Raw genomic sequence first — 22,874 nt, 5'->3', positions numbered from 1 at the left:
CTGGGGGGTTTTGGGTAGCAGCCATTTCACTGTCAGGGCAGCACAGGCTGACTAAGCCTTCATGGCAGATCATAGAGCTAAACCTGCCTCCCTCTGCTTTTCCCCTCTCCATCCCAGTGTGCTAGTGTCCTGCTTTCCCCAGTTTGGCCCTGTGGCAGAGGTAAACAGCCACCTCAGCAGCTAGAGCAGTGCCCATCCTCGGGGAGAGGGTGCCTGTGGCCAGGCACAGCCATTTTCCACATTAAATGACTAAAAGACCTGTGATTTGTTCCTTTCTTTGCATCCAGCCTGGACTAGGTTTTAAAAAATACATGCAATTGTGGCTGATCTGTTTAATAAAGAGCTGGAGGATGCTGTCAGTAGAGACACCTCCCATGAAAGCAGGAAAGAAGGTGACGTTGCACAATAAACCTTTTACACCCTGTTCATATCACTCGGCATCAGCTCCAAGGGTCACTCAGCTGAGAAGTTTTAGACAACTTTCTCACTGACAGCCTCGCCCAGCTTGATCTTCTCATTGTGGCTTTGCCCGGAGTTATTAAAGACACAGAGAAACAACAACAGCCCCTCCAGCAAATCCAGGGAGTTAAACAGCTCCAGTGCAATCAACGTGCTTGGGAATGAGAGTATTTCAGAGGCCAGTTGCTTTTATTTCCTGTTGTCCTTCTTGTCTGAGCAAAGCGCCTTTATGGAGGCAAAATAGTCTCAGTACAGAGGCAGGACACAGCTCAAAGCCAGTCCGAGGGAGATGAAGATCACCACCTCCACCGAGCATCACCTTAGAGGCACCGCAGACACAGCGTCAGGGGAGGGGACAAGGGAGGATCTTTGCTTAAGGGCAGCTTGACACATAGCCCAGGAGCACTGGATGGCATTTGACAGCGAATTCTGGACTTTGCTTGGAAAAGGAAGAAGCCATGCTTGAGACAAAGTGCTGGGTGCAACCAGCCAGCCCCTGCCTCTCAATAGCAAGGCTTGTGCAGAGAGGGGTGCTTTTGTAGCGGTGGGGTTGCTTTTGATTGCCATCCCTCTTTCCACCCCACAGGCCCCACTTTCCCACTCCGGCTTGCTCCGAGGGGAGGCCCAGCCATTCATCCAGCGCTAGGAGAGGATGCAGGATTGATTTCACAAGCTGGTGGACACACTGAGGACGTCACAGTTACATGTGGGCACATTTTATTCTCTGGATGCACTTGCGCATTGTTTCTGCTCAACAGCCAAAGCTTTATTGATTCAAAACCATTACCCTTCTCCCCCACCCCCAGCACGCTTTTTTTTTTTTTCGCTATGTACCCCTTTCCCACCCCTCAACCACTCATCCGCTTCCACTTTGAGTATTATCTCTGCTTGGAGTCTGTTTTCTCAGAAGAAGCCAGCTGACAATTCATTCAAAAAAATTTTCTCCCAAGAACCATATAAATTACATGCAAAACATTGTACATAGAGATTAATATCAAAATGCAATACAGATCAGGTGCACTTTAAGCTGGACTCTAGGATATGGCAAACACCAGGGTACATATTGCTTTGAAACCACCTTTTTTTTTTTTTAATGTCATGCATACCACATAATATTCAGTCTTTTGTTTTGTATTTTTCTGTTTTTATACAAAAATACCAGTGCTTATTATACTTAGTTGCTGGAAAAGAAAAACTCAGATCTGCGTGCCCTCTTCAAAAGAAAGTTTTGTTGTGAGAGCATTGGATAAATATATATACACACACAAATGTTGGCTTAATACTGTGTATATATATATATATTTATTTAAGGGGAGGAAATAAACTAAAGGCAGTTTTAGCCATGGGCTTTGCTGAATGAAAAATGTATTTTTTTGTTGGGCAGGAGGATAGCAGAGGCAGGACAGCCAGGCATCAGCCAGTCTCAGTGGCAGGGGACAGCCTTGGCAGAGAGATGCTGGAGAGGAGCAGCTGGGTGCCAAGAAACACACTGGCATTGCCCCGCAGCCTCGCTGGTTGGGCAGGACCAGGAGAGCAGTACCTCCACATCGCCGTGCCCCATCGGGGAAGAGCTGGGCTTGCAGGAGGGTGTTTTATAGGTTGCATGCTCCACCTCGATGAACTTGTAGGAGCTGGACCCAGCGCTGAGGAGCAATGGCAGGCAGGTACATGTGTCCTTCCCCCGAGAGGTACAAAAGCCTGCAGGGACTCTTCTTTGAGGTGCTTGGTCCCTGCAATCATGGAGGGCAACAGGCATTGGCAATGGCATCTTGGAGATGCCTTCCCTGGATCTGGGATGGGGCTTTTCCATTCACCCCAACGTCTTGTCACCCCGAGAAGCATTCCTAAAGGGGCTGAGCACTACAGGACACCTACTCCTCAGCTGGGGAAAGCCAAAGGCTGCCCATGCTAAAATTTTATTTAGTTTTTTTCCTTCTTGAGATTGTTTCAAAATATTCCTCAAAGCTTATTGCACAAAACCTTTGAAAATTAAGTATAACCCCTGTGCAAATCAAAGGAAACCTTATCACATAATGCAAATGCCTAAAAATGCCTGTTCAGCAATGCACACAGGACGTGGTGTAATGTCTTTGGTACCAATCTGCCAATTTATTTAACAGAAAACCACCACCACCAGAGACCCTACTGTTATTAAGAACTGGATGCAAAATTATGTTCAGAGTGTTTTAATAACAAAGCATTCCAAGGCAAGTTAACACATATCACAGGGTATGACTTCGGTTCCTGTCTGGCATGGCACTCTCCCCCGTGCACACTCGTGGCAGTTCAAACAAAGCAAAAAAATATATATATCTCCCCCTCTTTCAAGGCATGTTGCAGAGAGTCCCCAAAGTTTGTGCCGCCGACCATGCCTTTCAGCATAGAGCACCAATCTCCCCCAACTCTTTTGTAATATCCTCAATAACTTAACCCAATAGTCATCTGCTGCCAGTATATCACTGAAACTAAATAGAAAAAAATACTTTACAGGAAAGATGTATGCACAATAAACGTTTATACTTTAAGCAATCAGCCATACCAACATAATTTATATAAAAACCCATTTGTGTCATCCAACTAACATCTAGTATAAAGATGGCTGCTCAGAGAAAAGGAAGCTGACTGGCATCCGATCGCTGATAGGCTGAATTAATTACCTGTCACTTTGAACTGCCGTCAGAGTCACACGCCGTTGCAGACGCAGGACTCAAGATTTTTTTTTTTTTTCTTTAAACAAAATACATATGGCTGACGTAAAAATATCAGTTTCTGATCTAAAGAAAACTATATTTTTTGCATAATATTTATATATAATTATTTCTCCCCCTCCTAATATGGAAACTAGAACAACAAAAATATATCAACTAAGGAACAACCAGACCCTTGTGGCAACTTGCCAGTCACAGATTTCTGGGAGTGACTTTGAGAGCCTCCAAAGTTGGCTTTTGGTTGGTTTAAGTCTTTTCTTTGTTTTTTTTTTTTTAAACAGGTCTGAGGTAATAAAAAAATATCAAAAGAAAAAAGAAAAAAAAATTGGTGTATCCCCCCCAAAGTATTTAATAAATATTTATGTAAGCTTGTAAGAACACGATATTTTCTTTTTTTTTTTTTTGCAAGTATTTAAAATAGAAAAAGTGATCTTTTAAGTAATGTCACCTTTAGTACAGAACCAAACCCCAGAACCACCCCTTCTGTCTTTCCTGTCACCACTTGTGTATAACCCAAGAAAACATCCCCTGACCCCCCGGTCCTGCCCAAGGTATTTTTTCAGCTCGTGCGAAGGAGGAACGGGGAGGGCAGCGATGGGCTTGTCTGCGCGGGCAGGGGGCTTGACACTGAATTTGCAATCGAGATGGGCAGTGGTGGCAATTTCTTCTTGCTGTTGGCAGTGTACGGAGCCCAGCCTTCACCCCCTTTGCCAGCACCGAGGCAGGGGACCTGGGAGAAGGACCTTTCCTTAGCTACCTGGGGCAGGAATGGGGCAACCTCGTCCTTCCCTCCTCCCACACCAAGGAAGGGACGAGTCAGTGCTGGGCTGGAAACAAACCAAAAGACACTTGGTTTGAGTTGTCGTTTAAGGAACACTTATTTCTTGGCAAAGTACTGGGCCCTCGCGTGGCAGGTGGTGCTGCAGGCAGTGCTCGGAGAAGGCACGGGAGATTCTGCTGTGCGTTCTTAAAGGAAAGAAAAGAAGAAACCAGCCAGCCCACCCTCTCGCTAAAACCTCTCTGCTTCCAGGGATGGAGGCTGGGCAAAGATGGTGATGTTGTACAGCCAGTTACCACCAGGTTCTCTCTGCTTCCAACCAAGCAGGACAAAGGAGAGAAGGCAGCAGAGCTTCCTCCAGCCCTGCCTGCCTGGGGCCAGTAACCAGGGGTGCACCAGCAAGAGCCCACGGAGAAGAAACTAATCCCAAGCAAAGCAAACTCCTGCCTCCTGCTCTGTCCCATGGCTTCACAAGAGGGTCAGTTCAGAGCCAACTTGCCCAGGACACCTGGGGTCTCTGCTCCAAAAAACCAGGACTCTCACCAAATGGTTTTAAGAGACAAAGGTGAGGCAGGACACGCAGGGTGAAGAGATGACCTTCAAAAAAAAGCATCAAGTGAGGCAAAGCCTCCATGCAGCACCTTCTCTGGAAGACCCACAGCCAACCAACCAACCTGCCACCTCTGTGAGGAATTGCCTCCACTGGCAAATCAGCTACAGAAGTGCTGTGGAAATCGAGGGTCCTCCCACCGGCCATGGAGCCTCCCTCCCCTCCACCAGCTAAAGAGTCAACCTGACTCATCCTTTCCATGATTGAGGAGTTGACCCACTGTACTGTCAATAACCCGATGCTTGTTCTCCGTTCCGCCTGCTAACACTTCAGCAGCGATGCGCAGAGCTGGCGGGCACAGCTGGAGCATCCTCTGGGGTTCCTCAGCAGTCAACCGGAGCTTGTACTCCAAGGCTGAAAGATTATTTAATCCAACAGTACAGACAAGCCAGAACAGGCAACAGTCCCTCTGCTTTTGATGGCAGGAGCCGTTAAACCTTTGCAAGGCTCTCACCAAAAGTTTCACAGCTGTTCAAGAGCAGAAGAAATGCATCTGTTAAGCCTCCCCAGGAAGGAGCTCTGTCTCTCACAGCTACGGGGTTTTTCTTCACCACCCTTCCACTGCCAGTTCACCTCCACCTTGCTTTGTAGAAGAACGAAAATCAGAATCTTTTACATCCAGCAAGGTTACAGCCAAGTCACCTTCGTTCCTTGTCTACCAATTACTGCTTTGGAAACGGAGAGAGAGAGAGTGTGCGCGCACACATGGAGGAGGAACTGTAAAGGCTAGGTACCATTTTTTGAGGTGGAAGACTGGTGTACATCCCTGTATCTATCATCCTGTGAGTAAACACCTCCCCCCGGCTGGGTTTTATTTTGTTTGTTTATTTCTAAATTTTCGCACTAGAGTGCTAACTCCCCCACTTCCCGCTGTGAAGTTACTGGGGGCAACTCCCACAAGCAAAGAACAGAGCCCAACATTAGAAGAAAAACCCTAAAAACCACAAGTGGAAAAAAAGTAAAGTCACAAGTGCACCCCAGCCCTTGGGCTGAGAGCGTGCATGTAAGACTACAACAATTTGAGCTTTCTTTGAACATGCATTTTTTTCAAAGTGAAAACCCCCTACAGACGCATGGAGCCCAACTCTTGGAGAGGAAATAACCTGGCTGCTTCACTTGGGCGAGTACCACTGAAAATTAGGGATGGAGATGCACAATTTTGGCTTAGCCTCTCTCCTGATACCCCGGATCGTGGTACTCTGGTTCCCACTGCTAAATAATGGTAAAAAACCCCACAAAAAAAAAAAAAAACCAAAAACAAAACAGAAAAACCCCAAACAAAACACCAAAATGATATACATATGCGCAGTTTGACACGAAGTGACCGCAGTGTGTGATCAGTTACTGGTGCCAATATCACACAGGGCGAAGGGCGAAGGTGGAGGAGGAGGGGGGGTTCAAAGTTCTAAGGTCAAACCGATGTCTCCAAGCTGTGTAAGGGGCTTTCGGGCTCCGGGACGGTGACCTCAGCTTGATTGCTGTCCACTGCATTGTTATTTCTGTTGAGGGATGTAGATCCACCCAGGCTACCCCCACCTCGCTTTTTGAGTCCGTCAGTCTCGGGGTCGTCTTCAGCGCTGTCAAGGAATGGTGTTCGAGGCTCATCTTCCTCCAGGATGAACTCTGGGTGAGTCATGAAGTTATGGATGGAGCTTCTGGATTCAGGTTTCTCGAGGCCTTCGTACAAGGAGCTACGGAACGCATTCACCACTTTGATCTGCCGAGAGGCGAGGAGCGTGGGGGATAAACAAAAGAGGAGTTAGTAGCGGCTACGAGAGGCCAGAGCTCCCAGGAGAAAGTAAAAAATAATAAAGACACAACAGAACAAAAAGCACAACAACAACAACAGTCACCACTACTGAACAGACAGCTAAGTCAAAATGAGAGATCTATGGTGAACTAGGAGGGCCAACATGGATCAGACTCAGGCACTAGGTGTGTGATGGGGAATCAACCGACTATGGGGCGACTTCAGAAGCTGCAAGAAAAGACACAAAAAAACTCAAAAAAACCCAGATCACTTCAAATGAATGGAAGCCAAAATGCATTAGTTGTCATTACATGTGCGCACGCGTATCTGTGTGTATAAACGAGGACAAAAAGGTGGAACTACAACTCAAAAAAGAGGTGGGTTAGACAAACAGTGGGTTCACTTCAAGGCAAAACACTCTACTGTGTGAGCGATGGGTGCGTTTGTTCTATTTCATTTTTAGACCTATAGAAAGGAATGGGCTTTAAAAAGGTGCCACAAACTTTTCAAGCCCATGTGAAGCAGTAGGTCCAAGTGGATGCCATGACCAGTAAAACCAGACCAGCTAAACATGCAGGAAGGAAGCCAGATCTGTGCGAGTTTCCCCACACGGCTGCCACCTAGATCCTGGGCTGGAGCTCTGGATCCTTCCCTACACAGACATGCTGAAGACAACCCATCTGTTTCCAAAGGCAGCTAATTCTTTTGGATGCTCTGCACAAAAAAACAACCCGGAACTTTGCTAGAAAGCCCAGCCATGCACCGCACCACTCCTGTGAAAGTCACAGGCTGTCAGCACCACCAAAAGCCAGGCTCAACAATTACAAGCAGGAGATCCAAAGCCCAGTTTGGACAACCAGGGTATGGCTCTGCCACCTCCATTGCACTGGAAGGGAGAGGGCTGGAAACAAGCCCTGATGGTGGCTAGCAGCAGATTCACTGCTTCCTCCAGTTCCTCTGGAAATCCAGCCCTGAACCCTTCCAGCTCTTTCCCCTCCCTTGCAGCCAAGTCACAGCTGATCGGTTGGATGGGTGACAAGTGTCAGATCCAGCAAACAATGGGGCAGGAGGTGGCAGCACGGTGGGGCTGCAGACGACCTCTTCACCCTGGTGCTACTGTCACACTCACTGCGGTGCCCGCAAGGCAGCGACGTGCGGGTGCTGGTGTGCATCAGACAACCAACACGTGCACCTCGGGTGCGGCAGAGCGCTCCAGCTCTCGAGGATGACTCAGGGCTAGAATCACTTCAAAGATGCCAAAAGGCATAAACTGAAGGAGAGCAATGCAATATGTGGGGCTTTTGAGGCAAAGCCAACAAACTGAGCAGCTGAAGGTCTCCCAAGCCTTAGAGGACCTGGTGGAATCACACATGTGGCACTGCCTTTTACTGTGAAGCTGAGGGCTTCCCACCACACAGTGCCCTCCAAAGCATCCCTCGGGTTGCTCTGCTGTGTCTTACACCGATGCTCTCCCTGATGACTCTCTTTCAGGCCAGAGCCAGCAGGTTGCCTCTCTCCAGAGTTCTCCCCATCCTGCCACAGCTGGTCGCACCAGCATCCCCCTGGCTTGTGGCACCCTCCCAGTCACCCAGGAACTGGGCTGTCTCCTCCCTTTATAGAGGAGGAAGCTACTGACAAAAGCTGTCTGCAGGGACCAAACATCTTGCACAAGCTCTCGTGTTTTATGGAAGCAATAGAAGTCTTTGCTCTGTTAGGCAGAGTTCATCTGGGACAAGGAGACCTGCTCAACTCCTCCTCTCTGAAGGAACTGCCCCCAGACCACTGTAAGACTTTGTTCAGCAGCGCTGGGTGCAGCAGTAACACCTCCTTGTAGCAGTGCCAGTCGTCCTGCTCTGCCTCCTGCCCTGTGGAAGCAGCATTGCTACTCACGAGCTACCTTCACCTGTCCCAATGCCCAAGGCATCCAGTCCCCACTCATGTCCCCTGCCTGCTCTCATGGTGTCACTGTGGCCTGAGGCTGGGGCACAGAAGAAGGAAGAGCCACAGATCCCACAAAAGGGGTGCTCCTCCACAGCATCCCTGTGCTACACCCTGGAGAGCCTCCCCATCACTCAGCTGCTGGCCAAGGGAGAAGAGAGCGTGCAGAGCTGCTGGAAGGAGAACGATTCAGATAACCCCTTGCAAGCTGATGAGGCAAATAAAGATACATGTGCGTTCTGCCACTTCTTCCTGAATGGGCTGCAGATCTGGTGGGTGAACAGAGACAACACCTCTCTTCCTGGTGAGATGAGCCGGGTTAAACTGTCCACCTTGGTCTGGTACATGGCCAGGCTAGGAGGGAAGTCACAAACCAGGACAGCCAGCAAGAGCTCCCTAGTGATCTTTGGTCTCAGCACAAACAGCACTGACAAAACCAGACCAGAGAAGTTACTCAAAGAAGAGTCTTGTGCCTGGAACCCTGGAGATTTTACCTGCAAGATGTTCCAGGGTTCCCCTCTCATGAAGGATGCCCTTCTGAGTCCACTCTCCATCTGGCTCAGAAAGGTGGTGCCGCACCACAGAGCGGCAATGCGGCATCCCCCTGGCACAGGCTCAGCACATCCCGGCTAGAAACAAACAAGCCAGCTCTTGCACACACACACATGGACCGGCACACACACGTGAGCTGGATGACAGACACTCATGAGGAGATGAGCGTGCGCCAGGTAGCCCCCCCATGATGCTGGAGCACCAGCTGGCCTGCAAAAATGGAAAGTTGATGTAGCTGGGAACGGAAATTCAGAGCTGTGTTTGCTGTGCTAACAACCACAGTAAGATCCTGGATAAATTCAATGTTTAGTGTGAATGCACAGGATAAGGGAGATCACCAAGCAGGCCACCTTCTACCAAGACTGATAATCTATCACATCATCAACATCACGAGAACAGCAACTGCAAGCACTGACCAGCATGCAGCATGCACAACCAACTACAAGTATAACCAATCTGAACAAGCTGCCGAGAGCCTAGGTGACTGCCAAAGCAAGTAGGTGGTCAGCCCAGTACAAGCTCAGAGGTAGGAGTAGCTTCATAGAAGCCCTCCCTGCCCCATCACCTCAGGGTCTGGATTCACACCAATGCTTATCTACCACATCGCTGCCTTCAGCTCCACCAGTAAACTTCTGCTGCAGCTTTCCTCAGATTTTCTTACTTTGATTTAACCATCTCTGTCAACAACTGCTGTGAAATTCATTCAGCTGTTCCCTTGTCAAAGGAACTTAACAGCAAGGAAATGTGTTTTGAATGAGCCAGGCAGTGCAAACAAAAAATGAAGTCCTCCCCAACCAAGCTGAAAGCCCTCCCTCCTGCCCACGGCAGGCTTGCGTCTTCTCTCCACCTGAAACCTTTGACAACCTGCATAATCTCCAAAAGCTTAGAATTTATTCTCATTTCACACCATCACTGCAGCACCGCAACGTGCTGGGCAAACCCCACTGCTCACATGGAGATGGAAATTACATCTTCTGCACGAAGCCAGCACCAGCTCCACCACTGACCCCTGGCTTGCTTTGCCCAGCTCCCTCAAACCAGGGCAAAACCCTCAAGGGAGACCAGCTCAGCTCTGTGAACCGTGTCCTGAGGGCCATTCCCAAGCCCTCCCTCTCCTCCATCGCCCCAGCAGGGACACAGCAGGCGGGGCTGCCGAGGTCCAGCCCTGGAGAACTCATCCCCCAGAAGTGCAGTGGAAGACAGAGGGACATCATTAATCTGTATGGAGGGAAGTGGAGCTTTGAGAGAGAGGAAAGTGAAGCGGCAAAAGGAAAGAGAGACAAGTCTAGGCAGAAAACAGAGGGAAGACTTAGCGACCTGGGTTAGCTTCCGGTAAAGTTGTTTGCTGCCTGGAAGGGCACAAGCTATCCAAGTTATCTATTCCCTTGCTGCAAATCAGGGAGAATATTAATCCACAGACTGAAAAAAACCCTTGCATTTTGGTCTTGTCCACCCAGGCCCACTACCCTGAGACCTCTCTAGGTTTTCTTCTGATTAGAAAGTGTTGGTGGTGCACAGATGCAGTCGGGAACAGAAGGCAGCTGTGCTGCTTCAGAAACACTGGGGTTAAACAAAATAAAATTCAAGCATCAGTGTCAGCTAAATAGAGAAAACAAAATTATCAGAAATTCTCTTTTCTCTCCCACAGTACATAAACAGCGGAGACTGAAAGCTATTAAAAAAGTCACCAAGGGTATTTCTTTAATAAGAGGAGAACACAGAAAATGACTGTGCAATAAAAAAAAAAGCCAATTATCCGGGAAAGATACACTACCTACTCATAGCCTGGCACAGCCCTGCAGAGAGAATGCACACTCACGTGCTCACAAGCCCATATATGCAGCTCACAATGAACACGGAGAGGGCTTTTCTTTGGTCTGGAAACCCACAACTAGATCCAGGATCCAGCTTTGCCACAGATGTTCAGCAGGGCCGTGTTTTCCATCTCTGTCTGCATGCAGAGAGTCGCGTGTCTCTGCATACACTGAGAACCAGCGCGTGCAGAACAAGCCGGGCACTGACGAGCCGCTGCAATGGGGCAGCAATGCTCTGGCTATGACAGGGGACTAGCAGAGCCCTGGGCCGTCCCCGCAGAGCTCCAGGGCAGCAAAAGGCACGCTTACGTGCGTGGGCTCGCTCAGCTCTGTCTCGCCCAGCATGCAAGTTCACAGGCGGGACAGGGGAGGCTGCTTGCTTACAAGTCAGCTCTGAAACAGCAGGCTGAGCTGCAGGTGAGTGGCTCCGAGCAGCTCCGATGCATCACCACCGGCCAGCTGAGCCACGGTAACCGGCTGCTCTCACACACCATCCAGACTGCCAACCAAGGCAGGAGCAAACACACCTTCTCACACATGTGCAAGAGGCAGAGAGCATGCAGGCGTCCCATTACCGCAGCTCAGCCAACCCCAGTAGCACCCTAACTGCTGTGGGAAGGTCTGAGCAGCCACTCTGCCTCCAAACAGATTTACAGCTTTGCAAAAGCAATGCCTCTGCCCATCCCTGCCCTCCTGGGGCATCCTGGGGCTGGGCAGAGCCTCATCAGAAGGAAACGGCAGCTTTTGGGTGCAGTGTGCCCTTTTCACAGCAATGCTTTTAGTTGCTCATAAACACAGGGTTCTTTTAACCAGAATCGCCAATTTTTGCACCCCTCAGGAGGGTGGGCTCATACATCAGTCCTGCAAAGGAGGAGAAGAGGTAAAAATGGAGGAAGCAACAAGGAATGGGGGGGGTAAGGACCACAAAGTATCATAAAGCTGTTACAGCATAGGAACTTTTTTTTTTTTTTTAAAACGCTCTCCCGCCCCATCCTTCATTTTGGAAATCAGTGTGCGAGTCAAGGTTTAGAGGGAGAGAGAACAGGCTGGGTTAGGTTGGTGCAGGTGCTCTCTGTGGTTATTAGAAGTCATGCATTGTAATAGACTATCACTCACTGCCCGCAGGAGGAGATGCAGCAGCAGCAGCAACAGCAGAAGTGGTGGGAGTGGAATTGACGGAGGAAAGAGCTACATGGGTTGGGCTAGAAACATTTTTTACATCGTGGTGCTGGCTCACGATGGAAGGCTGTCTCCTGAGGGCTCCCTGCAAAGAGGAGGCGCCGGTCTGGAATGTGTAAACTACGTCCATCTGCAAAGAACCAGAGAGTGAGATAGCGTCGCCCCGGCCAGAGACAGGGAGAGGGGTCAGGGATGGAGGGGAGCAGGGAGGTTGGGCAGACACACATGGACAGGAAGGAAGGAGGAGGACGGAGAGGCGGGGAGAAGGGGGAGAGAGAGCCCCCCACCCCACGCTCCCGTAAACCCACACTGGGTTCGGCTGGTGTTTCTGGGAGCAGAGGAGAGGTCAACCTCCAGCCTCTGCCCCGCTCTCACAGGTATGAGAGGGGCAGGGTTCATCCCACCACCAAGAAAGAGACTCTGGTGGGAGGGAGCGATAGAGGAAACACCTTGGGTTATCCTGACAATCTGCAGGAGGAGCAGAGAAAGAGAGAGGGTGGGCAGAGATGTGAGCTGGCTGGCAGCCGGTGGTCCAGAAAATTGCACTGGGAACGTGTTTCTGGTCCCTCAGCCCAATAGGATGTACACTTGAGGGGCTGAATCCTGGGACGCACCACACGCCTGCAGCTCCCATGGCAGCCAGCTGTGCTGGAAGACGTTTCAACCTCTCCCCTAGGCTCACTGCTCTGCACAGGGCTCAGAAGCAGAGCTGGTAGGGGCAGGCAGGGATGCAGCAAGGAAGCACCATTGGTGGTGGGCCACAGTTGTTCTGTGGATGCACACCAAGGCCAGAGGAACTGAACAGCATCTGTGTGCCACCGTGGCTTCCCAGACACTTTGCAGCTTGTCCCCAGCCCCATGCCAGCCAGCCTGCTGGCAGAGCACACAGCCCTGCACAGCCCCAGCTCGCCCACCTTGGCTGCATGGCTCCTCGGGAAGGGACACCTTCTCCGGACCCACGTGCAGCTCTAGTTCACCCTGGAGGTATTTTACACACTGCAGTTTGATCTCCCTTCACAGAGGAACCCTCTTTTCCCCAGCGCACAGGGAAGAGCCCTTTCCTCTCGCTTAAGACACACTGACTCAGGACAGAAGCCCTCAGGATGCTCGGGTTGGACCTGCCAGCTGCTCTGCTTGAGCAGCCAGGAAAGGAGTCCCTAAAGAGGCTCCAGAACATGCCAACATCCAGGAGCGCCTTTAATACTGCAAGACCATGAGCGCATTTCAGCCCAGGTCCACCACGGCTGCACCTTGGAGGCTCCATGCCTGGCCGCTGGTACTGCGGCCGTTCACGCCTACTGGGGCTCCAACAATCTGGACCCACTTCTGAAACAGCCCAGTGCTTCCAGCGCAGGCAGGGAACAAGGCTGAACATCACCTTGAAACCATCAAGGCAACGTTTCACAGAGGAGAAGCAAAGTTAACATGGCACAATACAGCTGCTGTGCTGGCTCCAGTCCCTGCGTCTGGAGCATTTTTGTTACCTCCATCTGTTGGAGGGCCACAAAAGAACGAACGAAAGTAACACAGCAGCCCTGAATGCCAGAGGCCCATGGGGGCTACAGCTTTCCTCCATGGGGCAGCTCTGCCCAGGCCTCAAGGAAAGACCAGGGGCAGTGACTTTGCTGCAGGGAGCTCTCCCTGCCCTGCCCAGCAGTCAGGGGAGAACACCACACCCTCTCAGGGAAAACTGAGTCAGGGAGAAACAGCTGATGTAAAAACTATATTAACAGACAGATTCTCCTCCTCTTCTGTGCTGTGGGGCCAAGAGCTCCAGGCAAGGAGGCTGGAGAGCTGGTAAGGAGTGGCAAGAGCCCTTGGCCAAAGGGCCATCGGGAAGGACAGAGAGCAGCAGAGGAGCAAGACCAGAAGAGGGTCTTGCGCCAGCAGAGTCTCCCTGGGCACATTCCCCACTGGGAGGGGCATCCCAGCAGTGACCAAGAGCAGCTTCAATACTGACCCACTGCACAACTCGGTAAGAGCCTGGGGGGGCTCCATGGCCCCCCAGCAGCTTCTGAGCCCCCTCCTCTGCTGTGCAAGGTGCCCCTCAGCAGCACATCCAGCCCCCTGGAGACCAGCCTGGCCTCAAGCTGCAGGGTGCTGCACTCTGCATCAGAGCAGAGCGGCGCCTCCCCCCACCCTGAGCTGTCCCCGAAAGCCAGGCTGTCCTGGTTCCCCAACCAGGGCAGACCTAGAAAGGCACAGGTGGTGGGAGAAGTCTAGCCCAGGAGGCGATGGCATCCTCCAAGCAGCAGCCGTCGCCTCTTTCCAGACAGAGACCCTGGAGAGAAAGAAAGAGAAAGAAAGAGAGAGAGAAGGAAGAGCCCCATAGTACCCGCTGCCCCACAGTACCTGCGTCTGTATCCTGTTGAGACCCCTGAACCACAGGATCTGCCCACGCCGCAGCTCCATTTCAGCGTGGTCGATCTCATCCACATCTTCAGGCAGCTCCTCCTCTGGGATCTCCTCCTTGGTGATGCCATGCCCAGCTTCCTTCAGGAACTTCAGGTGGCTGGTTGGGACAGTGCAGATGAGCTGGGGAGAGGCAGGGAGAGAGCAGCTCCTTAGCCCACAGGCGATGGCAGCGTGGAGCCCACCACCAGCCTTGACCAAGGGGGAGCATTCCTGCAGCAAGCTGCCAGGACTCAGGCGAGAGACGCCAGGATGCATCTGAGACACACCACCACTGGATATGCCCCAACGCAAGCAGGGTGGGAATGAGGAGTAGATCAGCAGCCTCCCCTCCTCACTGCTGGGGTGGTACTGGGATGGAGCATCACACCCCCCCTTCCAAAGCTGCCTTGAACAAATACTGAGGAAAATAGAGGCAGCAAAGCAGCAGGGAGAAGCAGGCTGAGCTGCAAGCACACCGTGGCGTGGAGGCACATGGTATGTTTTTCAGACTGGGTCTTACCTGGCCCCAGAGGAGCTCTCCCACTCCGATAAAAATACACCAGAACCACTGGCTCAGGGTGAGCCCAGAGCAGCTGAACGGCTTCCCACCAAACTCCACAATGATGATCTACAGCACAGGAGAGAACAAGTCACACATCGCGGAGCTCCAAGGGCTGCCTGGCACAGCGATGGGATGAAAAGGTCCCCTGGGGTCACACATCTTTTCCCCTCTCTCTGGGATCGTGAGAGGAGCAAGGACCTCACATCCAGGCTAGCAACTTTACAGGACACCACCGGCATGCGGGCTGGCAGGCCCTGGCATCTCCCAACACACTTTAGACCCCAAAATTCAGGTTTCGAGTCATCAAGAAGCTGCTGGCAAAGAATAAGGGGACAGGACAGAGATGTGGGCAGTGACTGCAGCAGACACAGGTCCTGCCTGCAGCATGGTCCCCTCCCAGTCCCATCTTATTCCCAGCACTGTTCCTGCAGCCTCACCTGAGCTGCAAATGTCCCCAGCACCACTGTGCAGAAGATGGGGTTGCGGTAGATGGACTCGAAGACGTTCCTCTCCCCGTGGATCTTGCGGGCGTTGATCTCGTTGAACAACTGCATCATGACAAAGGTGTTGAAGACAATGGTGTAGTGTTCGGTGGGTGGGGAGTGGAGCGGGGCATTCCGGCCACTGTCGATGTCAAAAAACTTCTCCCCTAAGCAGACAAGGGGTTTTGGAGAGGGGATGGGGAAGGGTGGGGAAAAGAGGAGAAGATGAGATCCTGCTTCTTCTGCTCTGCACTGGTGGAGGTGGAATTAGGATGCCAGGCTCTTGCTGAAAATCCCTTGACCCAGCTGGAGTCCCCCATGCTAACCTCACTGAACCCTTGTTTCCTTAAAAACATTGAAAACCTGCTGCCCTGGCTAAAACTGTCTCTGCACCCACATGCAGACCCACATGGTCAGTGTAAATCTTCTCCCTTAACACCCCTCCACTTCCCTTCCATTAAGTAAGCTCTGTCCTGGCCAATGTGGGGTCACCAAGTGACAGCTGAGAACAAGGGTCCCCAACACTGGTGAGGCAGTGCTGGGACTCCGCCCCTCTCCTTTTCCCCTTGACATTTCCTGGGGCCTCACAGCTCACCCGCAAAAAGCAGCGTGAAAATGATAGTTAGCTGGTACACTGCGTGCCCCAGGATGTTCTTCATCATGGTGCGGGAGATGAGTGGCTTGTTGCGGCCGTACGGCTTGCGCAGGAGCAGGGACTCGGATGGGGGCTCTGTGGCCAGGGCTAAGGAGGCGAAGGTGTCCATGATCAGGTTCACCCACAGCATCTGGACAGCCTTCAGGGGAGAGTCCTGCAGAGAGACGGGGAGAACACGTCACGCCACCAAAACCACCCTCTATTCGCTCCCTGTTTCACAGAAGCCCCCTCTCTCCTGCCGAGCCCAGCGGCCCCATACCTGCGTGATGCAGGCGCCCGTGAAGGCCACAATGACAGCCACGACGTTAACGGTCAGCTGGAACTGCAGAAACTTGGAGATGCTGTCGTAGACGTTGCGTCCCCACATCACTGCCTTGACGATGCTGGTGAAGTTGTCATCCGTCAGGATGATATCCGAAGCCTCCTTCGCCACGTCCGTGCCTGCGATGCCCTTGAGGACCAGGGAGAAAGTGATGGGGTGAGTCACGGGGCGAGCTACATGCTTGCAGTCCGCCTGGCTCTGCTTCTTCCCAGAAACAGCCCCGAGAGAAAAATCTGCCGGAGCCAGAGGAGCCGGAGCTAGTCCTGCATTTGACAGCAAGTCCTGCTGCGGCTGCATCCATGCACCCGAGAGAGAGGAGGCTTCAAAGCAGTAAAGCCTTCAAGAACAGACACCAGCTCGGCTCCAGAGTGGTGCCCAAGGCAGCAACAGCTGTACAGCCTGTCACTGTGAGTGCCCCAGACAGGGGCCACAGTGCAGCAAAGCTGGAAGAAGCTTATAAACACACCTTACTCCTTATGCCAGGGAACATGAAGATCCCTGGTTGGGTGTCTCTGCTGCAAGCGAAGGCTGGGACCCCCAAATGAGAGAGACAGCTCAGCAGCTCAAAGCCCCGGTGCTTTCCTGGTGCCTTCTGCCCCATCCGAGGTGGATGGTAGCCCCGCAGCGAGCAGGGCTGCCCACAGCCTCCCAAAAGTCACCTGCAGCATCTCAGCTGGCCACAGTTTCCTCTGCAGGAGCTGGGCTCGCTGCGTTTCTCACCGCTGGCACACAGAGGCGCTCGCTTTGCACTAATTAAATGCACTGAAGAGATGCCTGTAATAAGCAGTTTTCCCTGGTGCTTTCCCAGAGTAGCTCTCCAGATATTTGCAAGACCCAACTTAGACGGGAACCCCCTGGCTGTTGCAGGGCACGAGCTTCAGAGCAAGCTGGACAGACCAGCCGAAGGTACCCCATGCCGTTTGATCCCTGCTCTCTGGAGACCCGCGGGCAGCGCAGCCCCGGTGCCTAGCCCCCAGCAAAGCCCAGTGCCTGGCCAGGGTCTCATCCTGCACAAGGGGGCAGGGAATCCCACTGTACAGTCCCCAAGAGAAGACAGACTACCTCCTGCTGTTTGTCCTGAAGGCTCCAGAATTGCACTTGGATATTTAACACCTTTGTAAAAACCCTTCTCCCCAAAAATTTCTCATTTGCTCAAAGCTCCCTACAGAGGCTCATAAGGCTCCAAGCAGCACCTGGCTCCTGCTCACATACCTAAACTTAAACAATTCACAGGAAACCCATTACAACCAGCAGGTTTGTTTCCTTGCTTCTTTCAGACAGGGCAAAGAAAAGCAGCAAACCAGGAGATCAGAGTTTTTCGCCATAAACAAACTCCCTGTGTCAGTGCCAGCACTGCGCTCAGAGCCTGGGTCGCCCATTGTGAGCCTGGGTAAAGAACTGCAGGGATAAACCAAGTCACACTGAGTTACTGAGCTCCCACAGCTCTCCTGGACCCCACAGCTCAGAAACCAAGGCCTGGCAGGACCCTGCTCTGGGTGTTCTGCAAGCACTGTGTCACCTTCAGCTTGACATGGTCCCTCCAGGTGGGTCAGAGGAACCCAGCCTTAAGCCAGACTCTCAGAAGATTGCTTCCCATCAGTCTTTTGCTGACAGTCCTATAGAGTCATAGAGTATATTTAATTCTCATGAGAGAATTAAATCAAACCTCCAAAGAAGTTTCCTTTTTTTCCTCTTTAAGCCATCCTGTATATTTGGAGAAGAGTTTCTCCAGTCCAGAAATAATATTAGTGTTAAGAATAACCAAGTGTGCCATTAGTTCTCACCCTGGAGAGTGGAGGCCACCCCTGGGGAAAACCCACCGCCCGCCCATACCATGGCAAACCCAACGTCGGCTTTCTTCAAAGCTGGGCCATCGTTGGTCCCGTCCCCGGTCACGGCCACCACCTGCCTCTGGTCACCAACGGTGCTGTCGATAATTCCTGAAACAGGGACAAGCAGCTCAGAGAAAGTAAGTCCTAAGGACAGGTTCCCAGCACAGATAATGCTGGAAAAGCACCCAGGCAGAGCAGACTGAGACACTTTGGTGAGAAGCAGCAGCTGGGGGAGCCGGCAGGCACTCACCTTTCACAAGTGTGTGCTTATCTGTCGGGGAGGAGCGGGCCAGCACACGCAGCTTGGGCCAGATCTTATCCAGCTGCTCCTGTTCCACCTGCAGGACAAGGCACATGTGAGAAGGAGAAGGGATGCCCCAGAAACCTTCTGCCCCACCGGAGAGCAAACCCCAACCGGGACAGCGCCTTCGCCTCCAAGCACTCGGACACCCCTGTGGCTGTGCTGGCTGAGGATCCCAGCAATTGCAGGGACCAGCTGCGTTTATCCAAGGAGAGGAGGAAAACCCAGCAGGATTCAGCACCTGACAGTCCCAGCAGTGTAAGAGAAGCCACCCACACTCACTGCAGAGCAGGACCCAGGGGCTGCTCTCCCACCTCTCCCTTCTCGTTGCGGATGAGCCGGTTGAACTCCTTCCCCTCCAGGCACAAGAAGTCCTCCCCTGGCAGCAGGATGCCACATTTGGTGGCAATGGCACGCGCGGTGTTGATATTGTCCCCTGTCACCATCCGGACAGTGATCCCTGCACGCTGGCACTTCAGGATGGCATCTGGCACCTGGGGACAGGGACACAGTTGGGGGGAAACAGGCAGGGCAGGGCGCTCAGGTTCGGCACAGGCTATCCCAGCAGCTCCTCTCCCATCCTCCCTAAAAGGATCTGGGAGTGGCCCCAATGGGGTCACAGACCAGCAGCCCACCTGCACCCACCAGCAGCTCAGCTCGGTGCTCATACTGGGGATGAGACACTGAAGTGAAAACTTCCCCAAGAACCAGCTCAGTCATTTGTCCCTGGGCCGCAGGCAGAAGCCAGCCGGGACCGGAGAGGATGCCCTCCCTGCTCGCTGCCAGCTGCTCCTGCACTGCAGCCTCCTGCCCTCGCCACGGCTCCAGCCAGACTCGCATACATGTCCGGAGCAGCTCCTCTGGCACAGGCAGCGTGAGATCTTCCAGCCCTTGCCCCAAGGGGAAGGCAACCTCAATGCCTCCTCCTCGTCATGCCGCGGTGCCAGGCGCCAAGGCACGGCCCGGTCATCCATCACAACGGGGGCATTTTGTCCACCCCCTTGCACTGCTCCGGCAGCACGTTGCTGCACTAATGGGTTTATCTATTACGGAGCAGTGGGGGAAGAGGATATTAGTAAGAAATTAGCAAATTGAATCAACAGCCTCCAGAGCCGATGCAGACGGGGCATCTGTAATGCAATTCCCAGACCCAGATACTTGAACATCTAATCAGGAAAGATGCAAGCAAGGCAGGAGCACAGGGGCAAGCTCCAAAATGTAATCAAGAGGCAGGTATTGGAGGGTTTATTGCATTAGCCCAGCTGCCTGCCTGTCACCCCTGTGGCACAGGCAGAGGCAGAGCGGGGCAGCAAGCTGCAAGGGAGGAACCCGTTAGATCAGCCCTGCCCCTCTCCAACACCCCTGCATGGTGCCTCCATGCACCTTTCAGCTGCATGTGGAAGCAGTCTGGCTTGTGCACAGGCCCCTGGTAGCAGCTGGGGGGAAAGTCTGGGTGGAAACACCCTGCCACCACATCATTTTGTCCAGGTATGGGAGAGAAATGCCAGCACCAGGAGGCTGGTAGCATGGGGCTCTTGAGGGATGGATGCAGAGGAGCTGCTCATGCTTTCTTAAGGGGCTCGTGGTCCTGAGCAGCAGGGAATGGGGCTGGGGTGGATGACAGCCAGAGCAGAGCTGGGATTCAGTACCTCTGGCCGCACAGGGTCCTCTATCCCAACCACAGCAATGCAGGTCAGGTCAGACAGGATCTCATTCTCGCTGTCCCAGTCTGGCTCGGCGTCAGCAGGGAAGTCACGGAAGGCCAGGCAGATGGTCCGCAGCCCATGGCAGGCCATGGGCTCTATCACCTTCTTCACCATCTCATCCCGGTCCTTCACCTTGAACACCCGAGGGTCACCATTCTTGTCCAGGATCTTGGTGCACCTAACGCAGGACCGGGATGGAGGGTGAGGGACACTGGCAGTGGCACATGCTGCCGGCTCTGCCATCTGCTCCGTCACCCAGGTTCCCCATCTGCAAAACGGGGGCATCCCCCATACCCACAGCTGCCTACAGCTTTACCAAAGCCACCCTAAGAGTTGCACGCTTTGCACGGCAGGACCTCCCAATAGTCACCTCCCTGCTCCACAGCAGCTGGGCGCCCTTCACCCCACAGCCCTCCAAAACAGCTGCACAGTGCATTGAGAGCCTAAAGCCCACAGGACAGGGAGAGGACCGGCATAGTGAGGGAGGATGGTTACTTGCGGAGGATGATCTCGGAGGCTCCCTTGCTGTACATGCGGAAGCCACCGTTGCCGTTCTTCAGCACCGTGCTCATGGACTTGCGCACCGAGTTGAAGGTGTAGACCTTGTAGAGCTTCTCCTCTGGCACTTCGTTCCGCACAGCCTGGTAATCTTGCTTCAGGTCCAGCACGAAACCCAATAGGGCGCACTCGGTCTTGTTTCCCACCTGCCGGGGTAGCCCCCCTTCCTTCTCGGGTGGCTAGAGAGGAAAAAGGAAAGGAAAAGTAGTGCCAAACCTGGGTACGGCAGGATGGGAGCTGTAGGGATGGCCAACAGTAAGAAGGCCAGAGGACATGAGGTTGCAGTTCTCCAACTCACCAGGATCTTGGATGTGTAGGCAGAGTTGATGGCAACACCGTTGACTATGAGGTCCAGGATCCTGGGCAGGATGGCTTCAGGGTCAGGGATCTGGCGGTAGTGGGTGTCCCCCACGTAAGCCTGCACTACGGTCATGCGGTTCATGGTGAGCGTGCCCGTCTTGTCCGAGCAGATGGCGGTCGCATTGCCCATGGTCTCACAGGCATCCAAGTGTCTCACGAGGTTGTTGTCCTTCATCATTTTCTGCAACAGGCACCATGACCAAGAAGGTCAGAACCAAACGCATGAATTTCCCCATCATGCCCCCAGCAACCCTGCTGCATCATGGCCTCACCTTCACAGAGTAAGCCAGGGAGATGGTGACCGCCAGCGGGAGACCTTCAGGCACAGCCACCACCAACACGGTGACACCAATGATGAAGAACTTGACGAAGTACTGGATGTAAATGGGGGTACACTCCGCCAGCCAGGGCCGTCCTTGCACCCCAAACGTGTCGATCACGAAGTACAGCACCAAGATGATGACCGTGATGGCCGACATGATCAGCCCTGGGGGAAAAAGAGAGCGGCAGGTGAGGGGAGACAGGGGAAGGGGACAGCCCCTTCTTCCCATGCTACTTCCAGCAAGAGCTCTGGGGTGACAGCTTGTGCCAGGCCACCACCACTCACCCGCCTTCCCAATCTGGACCGCCAGGCGCGTGAGCTTTCCTTGCAGCACAGACTTCTCCTTCTTGGGCACCTTCACCTTTTTCTTCTCCTTCTCCTCATTTTCCACCCCTTCCTGGCTCTTCAGGGGCTGGATTTCTAAGGCCACACCATCCTGAGTTTTAGCTACAGCCCAGGGCAAAATAAGACACCACGTGTGAATAGGAGAGAGACCAGGAAAACCTGTAGGACACCACTGAGAAAGATGGTGGTGGGAGAGAGAGAAAACCCAGACCACGAACCATTCCCGACGACACACGCATCCGAGCACATGGAAACCTCATGTCCCGGGGCCCTGCCACCTCTCTATGGGGCAGCTTTCTGCCATCTACCCCAGCCCCATGGATACATGATCCTCAGAGCTGACACTGCAAGGTGACCCCTGCACCAGTCACACCTCTAAGGCAACACTGCAAGAAACCCTCTGGCCGGGCTTTGGGGTGCAGGCAGGTCTCTTCTAGCCTCACCCGTGGGCTGCTTTACACCCTGCAGCAGATGGGGAGCACTTTGGGCTGACCCCAGAGAGGCTCCAGTCCCCCCTGTCCCCTGATGAGCATCCCTGCTCTGCGCCCCACTCCCACTCGGTGCCGCCTCTGCAGTGCTCTGTGGGCAGCTCAGCAGGAATCACTTGCCAAGGGAGGGACTGAGGGGGTGAGATGGAGGGGGATGGTTAGAAAATCGGATGGAGTTTGAAGAGGAGTGAGCCAGCTCCTTGAATTCCAGCCCTGAGCCATCCATCATGTTTTTAGGACCCAGAACAGCCAGGCTTTCAGCTGCTGTAATTGGTCTAGCCCAGCTGAAGGTCTGCACTGGGGAGACCCAGGTCAGCTGGAAGTTTTGGAGAGGGATGGGAGGGGAAGAGGGTTGGAATCACCCCCAAGAGGCTCCACCTCAGCTGTCGGGGCTGGAGGAGCAGCGGTGGCCCCATAGCTGCCTGTAGCTGCCCTGGGATCTGTCCCCTCCTGGCTGCTGCCGCTCCTTGGCTCGAGATACCCCAGAGCTCACGGCAGCTCCACATCGGACACCTCCACGGTTACAACAGACCCGACACGGACAAAACAAGCACCCGGACACAGTCTGACGGGAAGGAGGGAAACTCAAACTGCTGAGAGGAGAGAGAAAGAGAGAGAGGTGGAGAGAGAGGTGCAGAAATGGGCTTCCTCCACAGCCTGCAAAGAACAGTGTGAGAAACACTGGCGAGGAGACGCTCACGGAGTCGAGGCCATGGGAGGAGAGGGTGCAACCATCGCGTTGGCCAGGCCCCGTGGGAC

At 53.1% G+C, this 22,874-nt stretch overlaps 1 protein-coding gene across 7 annotated transcripts in view; it reads right to left on the bottom strand.

Annotated features, from left to right (window-relative positions):
• Positions 1-2,629: 2,629 nt before the first annotated feature.
• The window catches only part of ATP2B4 (ATPase plasma membrane Ca2+ transporting 4), an 87,034-nt gene continuing 66,789 nt past the window's right edge, over positions 2,630-22,874 (bottom strand). For 5 of the 7 annotated variants that reach the window (XM_064472208.1, XM_064472206.1, XM_064472211.1 and 2 more), the window contains 15 exons: positions 21,568-21,729; positions 21,233-21,447; positions 20,899-21,141; positions 20,538-20,779; positions 19,986-20,220; positions 18,651-18,830; positions 18,286-18,373; positions 18,037-18,143; positions 16,141-16,332; positions 15,822-16,035; positions 15,182-15,393; positions 14,703-14,810; positions 14,141-14,323; positions 11,829-11,918; positions 2,630-6,272 (listed from right to left, as the gene is read on the bottom strand). In XM_064472208.1, the coding sequence (XP_064328278.1) occupies positions 5,967-6,272; positions 11,829-11,918; positions 14,141-14,323; positions 14,703-14,810; positions 15,182-15,393; positions 15,822-16,035; positions 16,141-16,332; positions 18,037-18,143; positions 18,286-18,373; positions 18,651-18,830; positions 19,986-20,220; positions 20,538-20,779; positions 20,899-21,141; positions 21,233-21,447; positions 21,568-21,729 (2,777 nt within the window). In that variant the 3' untranslated portion in view covers positions 2,630-5,966. Of the gene's footprint in view, positions 6,273-11,725; positions 11,919-14,140; positions 14,324-14,702; positions 14,811-15,181; positions 15,394-15,821; positions 16,036-16,140; positions 16,333-18,036; positions 18,144-18,285; positions 18,374-18,650; positions 18,831-19,985; positions 20,221-20,537; positions 20,780-20,898; positions 21,142-21,232; positions 21,448-21,567; positions 21,730-22,874 lie in introns of all 7 variants that reach the window. The other 2 variants (XM_064472213.1, XM_064472212.1) reach the window with 2 other exon arrangements.

This window comes from Phalacrocorax carbo, chromosome 23 (assembly GCF_963921805.1).
Source record: "Phalacrocorax carbo chromosome 23, bPhaCar2.1, whole genome shotgun sequence".
NCBI classification, from domain to species: domain Eukaryota; kingdom Metazoa; phylum Chordata; class Aves; order Suliformes; family Phalacrocoracidae; genus Phalacrocorax; species Phalacrocorax carbo.
Note: the sequence above shows the minus strand (reverse complement) of the source record. Positions and strands in the feature narration are given on the sequence as shown.